Source organism: Schistocerca americana, chromosome 5 (genome assembly GCF_021461395.2).
Source record: "Schistocerca americana isolate TAMUIC-IGC-003095 chromosome 5, iqSchAmer2.1, whole genome shotgun sequence".
NCBI lineage: Eukaryota > Metazoa > Arthropoda > Insecta > Orthoptera > Acrididae > Schistocerca > Schistocerca americana.
Genome location: NC_060123.1, coordinates 560,731,297 through 560,743,508, shown reverse-complemented (window position 1 = coordinate 560,743,508; position 12,212 = coordinate 560,731,297). Strand labels below are relative to the sequence as shown.

At 44.0% G+C, this 12,212-nt stretch overlaps 1 protein-coding gene across 1 annotated transcript in view; it reads left to right on the top strand.

The window, feature by feature from the left end:
- LOC124615593 (cytochrome P450 6k1-like) overlaps nucleotides 1-12,212 on the top strand; it is a gene marked incomplete in the record, with an annotated part of 133,097 nt that overhangs the window by 94,070 nt on the left and 26,815 nt on the right. Inside the window, 1 exon segment of the mRNA XM_047143578.1 lies at nucleotides 8,165-8,355. Coding sequence (XP_046999534.1) covers nucleotides 8,165-8,355 — 191 coding nt within the window.

Below are 12,212 nucleotides of genomic sequence, written 5' to 3'. Positions count from 1 at the left end.
CCATTACCTCACAGATGCTGCTTTATCAGAGCGTGCGTTGTCGTCCTGATACAAACTATCATCATCTCTGAACTGTTCCCCTGTTATATGCAGTACACTAAGCTCTAAAATGTATTCATAGCCTTCTGGATTTCCTGGATTTAGCATTTCCTCAACCACAACAAGGGGACCACACCCTAACCACGAAAAACACCCCATACCATAACAACAACTGTTCGCACTACACGTAATAGGAGGTCAGGTTCTATAGGATTCACCAAACCTAAACCCTTCCAGCGAATTGCCACAATATATTGGGTCATTCATCATTCAAAATAACTTGTTTCCAGTCGTCCACTGTCCAGTGTCGTCGCTCTTTACAGCACCTCAAGAGTCGCATAGCGCTGACAATAGAATTATATGGGTTGTGAGGAGATGCTCGAGCATTTTGCCCAACTGCTGAAGCACAGTCATCGTGCCAACTGGACTGCTGGTAGTACTGTGAAACTCTAGAGTGATTCCTTCCGCTGATTTCGTGCGTTTTTTTTTTTTTTTGCAAGTACCATAAACACGGGCTACTTTGGCCCTAGAGTCCTTCTTTGGCCCAAAAGCAAAATTAAATGAAACACGTTCTATTGAGCGATTTGTGGCAGTATCTGAAATAGTTTAGGTTGGATCCGCTAGGTGGTAGCATCAGTCAAGCTGCCTGATAGTTCACGTGATTCCCCAGTTTCCCACTAGGATGCAGCATCATAAGTTGTGTGTCTAGTGTAAACATGTGGAATTTTAACCTTAAAAACTTCTTCCTACAGAAAACGCATTTCTTCAGGAACTTCTAATGTAAGTACGTTTTTTAGAACTCTTTTTAGTTATTTATGTCGTACTGTAGTTAGAACTCTGTGAAATACAATGTGTCTTACGATTTTCATATATCTTTAAATCAGTTCTGGTAACCTGTAAAATACGACCTACTTTGGCCCAGCTTTTTTTTTGGGCCAAAGTAGGTTATACTTTTATAAACCTGTTATTTTTAGCGGTAAAGTTCTACAAATAGCTTGCAAAATGGGTACTGGTAGTAAATATATTTCTGTTGCATGTGTTTGGTTTCAATTTGTTCAAGATGCCCCACAACTACACATGTCTTCCTTGGAGCCGAAAATATGCTGACTACAGCAACGAACATCTTCAAACTTGTTTAGAAACCATCAGATCTGGTGATATGACACAAAGGAAGGCTGCTGAACATTTCCAAATACCCCAAAGCACTATTAAAAACAAAGTTGAAGAATGCAGTTTCACGTTCCCCAGGCCACCCTAACGTAAAATCGTATCTAAAGAAACAAGGAAAGACTGTACAATGTTTTTGTAACAATGTTCTGGGTCGTGACTGGGTTAAGACGTTCTTAAAGAGACACTGTCAGTTGACAGTCAAGTTTTCGTCTAACATCAAACGAAATCGAGCTGAGATTGATGAAAAACTAATAACTGAGTACATTGAGAATTTGAAAGAGGCGGTCAATGATGTACCGCCAGATAAAATTTATAACTACGACGAAACTTGTATGTCAGATGACCCTGGAAAGAACAAAATGATTTGTAGGAGAGGCTGCAACTACCCAGAACAGATAATGAATTCCACCAAATCTAACATAAGTGTCGTGTTCTGTGGTAATGCCAATTGTGACTCTTTAAGAAACTAGAAAAGAAAGATTAGATGGAAACAAAAAGAAAAGAAGGGGTAAAAGACCGGCAGCAATGAAGACTCTTTTTAGAGTCAATGAACCAGATAAACCAATTAACTTAGATGATTCAAGACCCAGTACAAGCTTCCCAACTGCAAACGTTGAAGACCCAAAAGAAAGCAATGAAGACATGAAGGAACTTGTAGAAAAGGACAAATTTGTTGTTGTGCATTGGAAGGGACTCCAATTCCTAGGGTTGGTGCTCTGTGGCAGAGAAGGGAGCGACAGTGTACTGCATGGCACTGACCAAGAAATTTCGGAAGTGGTCTCAAGTAAAGGATATGTTATTTTACCAGTGGTGTGACATTGTAAAAGTTATTCAGCCACCAAAGTTCGTAAAAAGAAGCCTTTTTAAGGTTGATTTCATTTAAACATAAAAATTCCTTTTTTTAAAGAACTTTAACTTTTTTAAAACTTTTTTTTATACACCTTGACTTACCTATGAATTTTTAACATGGTGAAAAATATTAATTTAATCATTAAATAACGTGTGTTTTTAAATACCCAAGTCTTTCTTTGTCACATATTTATACCACGCTTTTTCTACTGAAAAACTACCTTGGACCAAAGTTACCCTATACTTAGGGTAACATTGGCTCAAATTTAAAAAAATAGAAAAACAAATTTTTAGGTCAAAAAGTGTGCAGCATCTCAAATATAAGATGTTATAGTTGTATTAAACTAAATTAAGTAAAAAATGATTTGGTTGAAAGGTAAATCGTATGAAATTGTTCAAAAGTGGGCCAAAGTAACCCGTGTTTACGGTACCTTTCCCAGTGCTCGACGGTTCCTGTCGTCTGTACACGGCGTCTGCATGGCCTAGGTTTCGCTGTGGTTGTTATGTCTCGTTTCCACTTCATTATCCCATGACCACCAGTCGACGTGGGCAGCTTTAGAAGTGTTGAAATGTCCCTGATGGATCTGTTACTCAGGTGACATCGAATGACTAGTTCTAAGTCACTTAGCTCTGCTGACTGACCCATTCTGCTGTTACTGCTTTCCTATTGACAACGCAATACCTTCCTGTCTCATTTTATGTCGTCGAGTGCGCATCTCGTGACATCTAGTGGCCAATTCTGCGTTTGACTGGTGTGTCCAGATATTTTGACCAGGTAGTGTAAGCTCGAAAAAAGGTAGTTCTACCCCGTGTGAGCATGTCAACGAAAATTGTACATCTACAGTCAAGAGTGTATTTACCATTTATACAATGTTTTTTTTTTTTGCCACCAGTTCCATTTTCTACACTCATGCTCATAATTTAAGGATCATGCTGATACATTGTGAAACAACGCTCTGGTGGGCGGTTTGTGGGTTTTAAATCACCTCAGGGTATGACCATGCGGTGCATTTGACCTGCGGTCGTCGCACGGTGGCGCTGGCAGCAGTCCACATACGCAGAGGCGTGTTGGTGCATGTCACAGTACGGTGCAGCGAGTAAGTGTGCAGACGTTTTCAGACGTGCTAATGGCGACTGTGTGTTGAAAGTGGCTCAAAGAACACATATTGATGTCGTTATGAGGGGTAGAATACTAGGGCGACTGGAGGCTTGTCAAACACAGCAGCTCGTATCAAGAGCCCTCCGTGCGCCACAAAGTGTGATCTCAAGATAATGGCAACGATTCCAGCAGACAGGAAACGTGTCCAGGAGCTACAGTACGGGACGTCCACAGTGTACAACACCACAAGAAGACCGATATCTCAACATCAGTGCCCGCCGACGGCTACGGAGTACTGCAGGTAGCCTTGCTCGGGACCTTACCGCAGCCACTGGAACAGTTGTCTCCAGACACACAGTCTACAGACGACTGAACAGACTTGGTTTATTCTCCCGGAGATCTGCAAGGTGCATTCCACTGACCCCTGGTCACAGGAGAGCCCCTAAAGCCTAGTGTCAAGAACTTGCTCGGGACCTTACCGCAGCCACTGGAACAGTTGTCTCCAGACACACAGTCTACAGACGACTGAACAGACATGGTTTATTCTCCCGGAGATCTGCAAGGTGCATTCCACTGAACCCTGGTCACAGGAGAGCCCCTAAAGCCTAGTGTCAAGAACACAGTACATGGTCATTGGAACAGTGATCCCAGGTTATGTTCACGGACGACTCCAGGTATAGTCTGAACAGTGATTCTTGCCGGGTTTTCATGTGTCGTGAACCAAGAATTAGATACCAACCCCTTAATGTCCTTGAAAGGGACCTGTATGGAGGTCGTGGTTTGATGGTATGGGGTGGGATTATGATTTGTGCACGTACACCCCTGCATATCTTTGACAGAGGAACTGTAACAGGTCAGGTGTATCGGGACATCATTTCTCAACAGTATGTCCATCTTGTCAGGAGTGCAGCTGGTCCCACCTTCCTCCTGATTGATGATAACGCACGCCCCACCGAGCTACCATCGTGGACGAATACCTTGAAACAGAAGATATCAGGCGAATGGAGTGGCCTGCCTGTTCTCCAGACCTAAACCCCATCCAGCACGTCTGGGATGCTCTCGGTCGACGTATAGATGCACGTCTTCAAACCCCTACGACACTTCAGGAGCTCCGACAGACACTCGTGCAAGAATGGGAGGCTATACCCCAGCAGCTGCTCGACCACCTGATTCAGAGTATGCCAACCCGTTGTGCGGCCTGTATACGTGTGCATGGTGATCATATCCCATATTGATGTCGGGGTACATGTACAGGAAACAGTGGCGTTTTGTAGCACCTGTGTTTCGGGACGCTTTTCTCAACTTATCACCAACACCGTGAGCTTACAGATCTGTGTCGTGTGTTTTCCCTATGTGACTATGCTGTTAGCGCCAGTTTTGTGTATTTCCACGTTGTGTGGCACAACATTCTGCAATTATCATTAATTTATGAGCATGAGTGTACTTATTGTATGATTTACAGTTGATCAGTCCCTTTTTTTATCACTCTTCTGACTGGTTTGATGCGGCCCGCCACGAATTCCTTTCCTGTGTACCTTTTCATCTCAGAGCAGCACTTGAAACCCATGTCCTCAGTTATTTTCCGGATATACCCCAGTCTCTGTCTTCCTCTACAGTTTTTACCCTGTACAGCTCCATCTAGAACCATGAACGTCATTTCCTGATGTCTTAACAGATGTCCTGTCATCCTGTCCCTTCTTCTTGTCAGTGTTTTCCCCATGTTCCTTTCCTCGCCGATCCTCCGGAGAACCTCCTCATTTCTTATCTTATCAGTCCGCCGAATTTTCAACGTTCAAATTTTTCCACTCGCTTCTGTTCCAGTTTTCTCACAATCAGTATCCCACTACCATGCAATGCTGTTCACCAAACGTACATTCTCGGAAACTTCTTTCTCTAATTGACAGTAGTAGACTTCTCTTTGCCAGGAATGCCCTTTCTGCCAGTGCTAGTCGGCATTTTATGTCCTCCTTGCTCCGTCCATCATGGGTTATTTAGCTGCATGAGTATAAGAAATCCTTAACTTCATATACTCGTGACCACTAATTTTGATGTTAAGTTTCTCGCCGTTCTCATTTTTACTACGTCTCATTACTTTCGTCTTTGGTTAAAATGGCTCTAAGCACTATGGGACTTAACATCTGAGGTCATCAGTCCCCTAGACTTAGAACTACTTAAACGTAACTAACCTAAGGACATCACACACATCCATGCCCGAGGCAGGATTCGAACCTGCGACCGTAGCAGCAGCGCGGTTCCACACTGAAGCTCCCAGAATCGCTCGGCCACAGCGGCCGGAACTTTCGTCTTTTTTCGGTTTACTTTTAATCCATATTCTGTACTGATTACACTCTTCATTGCATTCAATAGCTCTTGTAATTCTTCACTTTCACTGAGGATAGCAACGCCACCAGCGAATCTTAATACTGATATACTTTCACTTTGAATTTGTCTCATTTTTAAACCTTTTTTTATTTCTGTCATTGCTTATTCGACACATAGATTGAACAGTAGAGGCGAAAGATTACATTCCTGTCTTACAGCCTTTTTAATCCGTGCACTTCCTTCTTGGTCTTCCACTTTTCTTTCTCCCGTCTTGGTTGCCTTGTCAGGTAGCCGTCGGTCTGAAGCCCCTTGCCAAAGTTCGAGGGGCTCTCCCCGTCGGAGGTTTGAGTCCTCTCTCGGGCGTGGGTGAGTGTGTTGTCCTTAGCGTAAGCTAGTTTAAGTTAGATGAAGTAGCGTGTAAGCCTAGGAACCGATGACCTCAGCAGTTTCGTCCCATAGGAACTTACCACAAATTTCCAAAATTTCTCCTCTTGGTTCTTGTACATATTGTACATACTCGTCTTTCCCTGTAGCTTATCCCCATTTTTCTCAGAATTTCGAACATCTTGCACCATTTTACATCGTCGAACACTTTTCCCAGGTCGATGAATCCTATGAACGGGTCTTAATTTTTCTTCAGTCTTGCTTCCATTATCAACCGCAACGTCAGAACTCTGGAAGCCAGGCTGATCGTCGCCTAAGAGATCCTCAGTTTTCTTTCAAATTCTTCTTTATGTTATTCTTGTCAGCAACTTGGATGCATGTGCTGCTAAGCTGATTGTGCAATAATTCTAGCACTTGTTCAATCTAGCAATCTTAGGAATTGTGTGTGTGTGATGTTTATTCATATATCACCAGCCATATAGTCTAGACGCCAACGAGAATATTCTTCTTGTTGCCATTTCCGGTGGAATGTTATCTGTACCTTCTGCCTTATTTGATTTTAAGTGTTCCAAAGCTCTTGGAAATTCTAATACTGGATCCCGTATCTCTTCCCTATCAACTTCTGTTTATTTGTCTGTCACATCATCACATCACACAAGTCCTCTCCGTCATAGAAACCTTTAATGTACTCTTTGTTCCTATTCCCTCTCTTTTAACAGTGGAATTCCCGTTCCACTCTTAACGTTGCCGCCTTTGCTTTTAATGTCTCCTAAGGTTGTTTTGGCTTTTCTGTATGCTGAGTCAGCCCTTCCAACAATCATTTTTTTTCGATTTCTTCACACCTCTCATGTTGCCATTTCGCCTTAGCTTCCCTGTACTTTCTATTTTCTTCATTCCTAAGTGACTTACATGTCTGTATTTCCTAAAGCTCCCTGAAAATTTTTGTACTTCCGTCTTTCGTCGACCAGCTGAAATATTTCGCCTGTTATCCATGGTTCCTTCGCTGTTTCCTTCCTTGTACTTACGGTTTTCTTTCCAACTTCTGTAACTGCTCTTTTTAGAGATGTCCATTCATCTTCAACTGAACTGCCTACTGATCTGTTCATTATCGTAGTACCTATAGCTTCAGCGAACTTAGTGTGCCTTTCATTCCTTAGTATTTCCGTATCCCAGTTCTCTGCACAATGATTCTTCCTGACTAGTGTCTGAAACTTCAGCCTACTCTTCATCATTACCAAATTGTGATCTGAGTCTGTATGTGCTCCTGGGTACGCCTTACAATCCAATATCTGATTTCGGAATCTCTGCATGACCATGATGTAATCTGACTGAAATCTTTCCGTGTCTCCCAGCCTTTTCCAAGTATACCCCCTCCTCCTGTAATTTTTGAACAGAGTATTCACTATTACTAACTGAAGATTGTTGCAGTACTCAATTAGTCTATCTCCTCTCTCGTTGTACTACCATGTCCACATTCTCCATTCCCTTAAATCACATTACAATCCCCCATTAGTATTAGATTTTCATCTCCTTTACGTACTGAATTACCCGTTCAGTATCTTCATATACTTTGTTTCTCTTCATCCCCTGCTTGCGATGTCGGCACGTATACCTTTAATTATTGTTGTCGGTGTTGGTTTGCCGCCGATTCAAATAAGAACAACTCTGTCAATGAACTGTTCACAGTAACTCACTCACTGTCTTACCTTCCTGTTCATGACGAATCCTTCTCCCGTAATACCGTTTCCTGCTGATGCTCACATCACCCTATATTCCAGAAATCCGTATTTTCTGTCCATTTCACTTCTCTGATGCCCAGTATATCTAGACTGAGCCTTAGTATTTCCCTTTTCAGATTTTCTAGCTTTACTGCCTAATAATGCAAACTTCTGACATTCCGCGACCCGACTCATAGAACGTTATCATTTCATTTCTTATTCAATGTTTGACTCTTAGTTACTTCCGCCTTGGTAGTCCTCTCCCAGGAATCCGAATGGAGAGATCACCATGACACTTTTTCAATTACAGGCCACAAGTCCTGTGGATACACGCTATGTGTCTTTAATGCAGTGGTTTCCACTACCTGCTGCATCCCCATGCCGTTGATAATTGCTGATTCTTCCGCCTTTTACTGGCAGTTTCCCACCCGAGAGAGAGACGGTTCTGAACCTCTGTCCGTTCATCTGCCCTCTTTGACGAGATCGTTGGCAGAATGAGGCTGACTTCTAATGTCGGAGGTCCTCAGTTGACACAGCTGATTGCGTATTAAATTGGCTGAGATGAACATTTCTGTTATTCCAGGATAAGAAGTAACGCGTCGGCCGTTTCGCAGTACTTTCGTGGTATGGTGAGAGACACTGTGAAGCACAGGGAGGATAACGGCATAACGAGGAACGACTTCATGCACCTGCTGATCCAGCTCAAGAACAAGGGCTCCATCGACAGTGACAAGAGCGTTAATCACAAGGAGAACGAGGAGGAGGACAATTGGAGTGAGTGGACATGGCTGTTTGTTTCGGGCAGCATTGCTTTCACTGCTACAACTGCACTCTGTACATTCATCCATTTATTTTATTATAACACGCTGACTCTCGCACATACAGTGATGAATGTTTCACCGCCAGGCCAGGCTAGGCCACAGTGTCACGTGTGCTGTTTCTGCTGTGGCCACCGGCGCGATCGCGGCAGGCAATGTGTTAATAGTATGGTGTCATCTCTTACATCCAATCAGGTGTTACCACCACATTATTCTTCATGATATTTGCTGAAATTAGCTCACCATTACTTTCTTGCTGATCAAAACATTACTGTAAAGCGGTGGAATATGCAGGGTGATCTATTGTTCGTAACCGGGCCAAATATCTCATGAAATACGCATCAAACGAAAAAACTACAAAGAACGAAACTCGTCTTGCTTGAAAGGGGAAACCAGATGGCGCCACAGTTCAAAAAATGGTTCAAATGGCTCTGAGCACTATGGGACTTAACATCTGTGGTCATCAGTCCCCTAGAACTTAGAACTACTTAAACCTAAGTAACCTAAGGACATCACACACATCCATGCCCGAGGCAGGATTCGAACCTGCGACCGTAGCAGTCGCGCGGTTCCGGACTGAGCGCCTGTACCGCTAGACCACCGCGGCCGGCCTTTCGCCACAGTTCTGGTTAACTATCATAATGTCTGAAATAAGGGACATCCTACCCAAGATCCTTCCTACCCTTCCTAAAGTTGTGTTCCATCGTCCACCCAAACGCCACGTCATCAAGGCCATCCCTATGCCAATCCCAATTTCAACCTTTTGCCAGAAGGCCCCAAGTCCAAGACCTGCCCAAACACCCACCCAGCAATTCCTATTCCAGTCCTGTCACAGGCTTATCCTACCATGACACAGGCCAGATCACCTGTGAAAGCAGCCATGTCATATACCAGCTCTGCTGCACTCATTGCACATCTGCATCTACGTAGACACTCCGCAAGCTGCCGTACGGTGCGTGGTGGAGGGTACTCTGTTCCACAACTTGCCATTTCCTTTTCTGTTCCACTCACAAATACAACAAGGGAAAACGACTGTTTTTTTGCCCTCATATGAACCCTAATTTCTCGTATGTTATCCTCGTGGTCCTTACGCACAATGTTTGTTGGCGGCAGTGGAATCGGTCGGCACTCAGCTTCAAATGCCGGTTCTCTAAACTTTCTCAGTAGCGTTTCTCGAAAAGAGCGTTGCATTCTCTCCAGGGATTCCCATTTGAGTTCCCAGAGCACCTCTGTAACTCGTACGTATTGTTGGAACCTACAGCTAAAAAATCTAGCAACCCACCTCTGAATTGATTTTATGTTTTCCTTTATTGCAAGCTGGTTCGGATCCCAAACACTCGAGCAGTACTCAAGAATAGATATTACCAGTATCCTATGTGCGGTCTCCTTCACATGTGAACCACTCTTTCCTAAAATTCTCCCGATAGACCGAAGTCGACCATTTGCCTTCCCTACCACAGTTTTCAAATGCTCGTTTCATCTCGTATTGCTGTGCAACGTTACTTCCAGATATTTAAACAACTTGACTGTGTCAAACAGGACAGTACTAATACTGTATCCGAACATTACATGGTTGATCTTCTACTCATCCGCATCAACTTACATTTTTTCGCATTTGGGGACAGTAGTAATACTGTACCCGAACAGTACAGGGTTGATCTTCTACTCATCCCCATCAACTTACATTTTTTCGCATTTGGGGACAGTAGTAATACTGTACCCGAACAGTACAGGGTTGATCTTCTACTCATCCCCATCAACTTACATATTTTCGCATTTGGGGACAGTAGTAATAATGTACCCGAACAGTACAGGGTTGATCTTCTACTCATCCGCATCAACTTACATTTTTTCGCATTTGGGGACAGTAGTAATACTGTACCCGAACAGTACAGGGTTGATCTTCTACTCATCCCCATCAACTTACATATTTTCGCATTTGGGGACAGTAGTAATACTGTACCCGAACAGTACAGGGTTGATCTTCTACTCATCCGCATCAACTTACATTTTTTCGCATTTGGGGACAGTAGTAATACTGTACCCGAACAGTACAGGGTTGATCTTCTACTCATCCGCATCAACTTACATTTTTTCGCATTTGGGGACAGTAGTAATACTGTACCCGAACAGTACAGGGTTGATCTTCTACTCATCCCCATCAACTTACATTTTTCCGCATTTGGGGTTAGCTGCCAATTTCCCCTTCTGGAGAACCGAATGTGGGACTATCTTAACTGTACAATAGACTGAGATGACAAAAGTCATGGGTTACCACCTAATACAGTGTCGGACCTCATTACACCTGGCATAGTGTAGCAAGTCAACGAGGCATGGACTCCCTGCTGCCTCTATAGAACTGCGAAACTGCTGCGAATGCAGGTTTTTGTGCACGAACTGATCTCTCGATTATACCCCATAAATATTCTATGGGATTCATATTGGGCGATATGGGTGGCGACATCGTTCACTCGAATTGTTCGACCGAGCGAGGTGGCGCAGTGGTTAGCACACTGGACTCGCATTCGGGAGGACGACGGTTCAATCCCGTCTCCGGCCATCCTGATTTAGGTTTTCCGTGATTTCCCTAAATCGCTTCAGGCAAATGCCGGGATGGTTCCTTTGAAAGGGCACGGCCGATTTCCTTCCCCATCCTTCCCTCACCCGAGCTTGCGCTCCGTCTCTAATGACCTCATTGTCGACGGGACGTTAAACACTAATCTCCTCCTCCTCCTCGAATTGTTCGAAACGTTCTTCAAACCAGTCGTGAACAATTGTGGCCCGGTGACATGGTACACTGTCATCCATAAAAATTTCATCATTATTTGGGAACAAATGAATGGCTACAAATGAAGTAGGGTAACATAACCAGAGGACCCGGTCGAATCTATCCAAAGACAGCCCACACCATTATGGAGCAAGCAGCAGCTTGCACAGTGCCTTGTTGACAACTTGGGTCTATGGCTTCGTAGGGTCTGCACCACACTCGAACGCTACCATTAGCTCTTACCAACCGAAAGCGCGATACATATGACAAGGCCACAGTTTTTCAGTCGTCTAGGTTTCAACTGATATGGCCACGAGCTCAGGAAGGACGCTGCAGGCGATGTCGTGCTGTTAGCAAAGGCACGTGTATGTCGTCCAATGCCATAGACTATTAACGCCAAATTTTGCCACACTGCACGGATACTTTAGCTATACGTCCCACATTGATTTCTGCGATTATTTCATACAGTACCGTTTGTATATTAGGCACTGACAACTCCACACACACGCCGCTGCTCTCGGTCGTTATGTGAGAGACGTCGACTACTTCGTTGTCCGTGATGAGAGGTAATGCCTGAAATTTGGTATTCTCGGCACACTCTTGACAATGTGGGCCACGAGATATTTACACTACCGGCCATTAAAATTGCTACACCACGAAGATCACGTGCTACAGACGCGAAATTTAACCGACAGGAAGAAAATGCTGTGATATGCAAATGATTAGCTTTTCAGAGCATTCACACAAGGTTTGCGCCGGTGACGACACCTACAACGTGCTGACATGAGGAATGTTCCCACCCCATTTCTCATACACAAACAGCAGTTGACCGGCGTTGTTGTGATGCCTCGTGTAAGGAGGACAAATGCGTACCATCACGTTTCCGACTTTGATAAAGGTCGGATTGTAGCCTATCGCGATTGCGGTTTATCGTATCGCGACATAGCTGCTCGCATTGGTCGAGATCCAATGACTGTTGGCAGAATATGGAATGGGTGGGTTCAGGAGGGTAATACGGAACGCCGTGCTGGATCCCAACAGCCTCG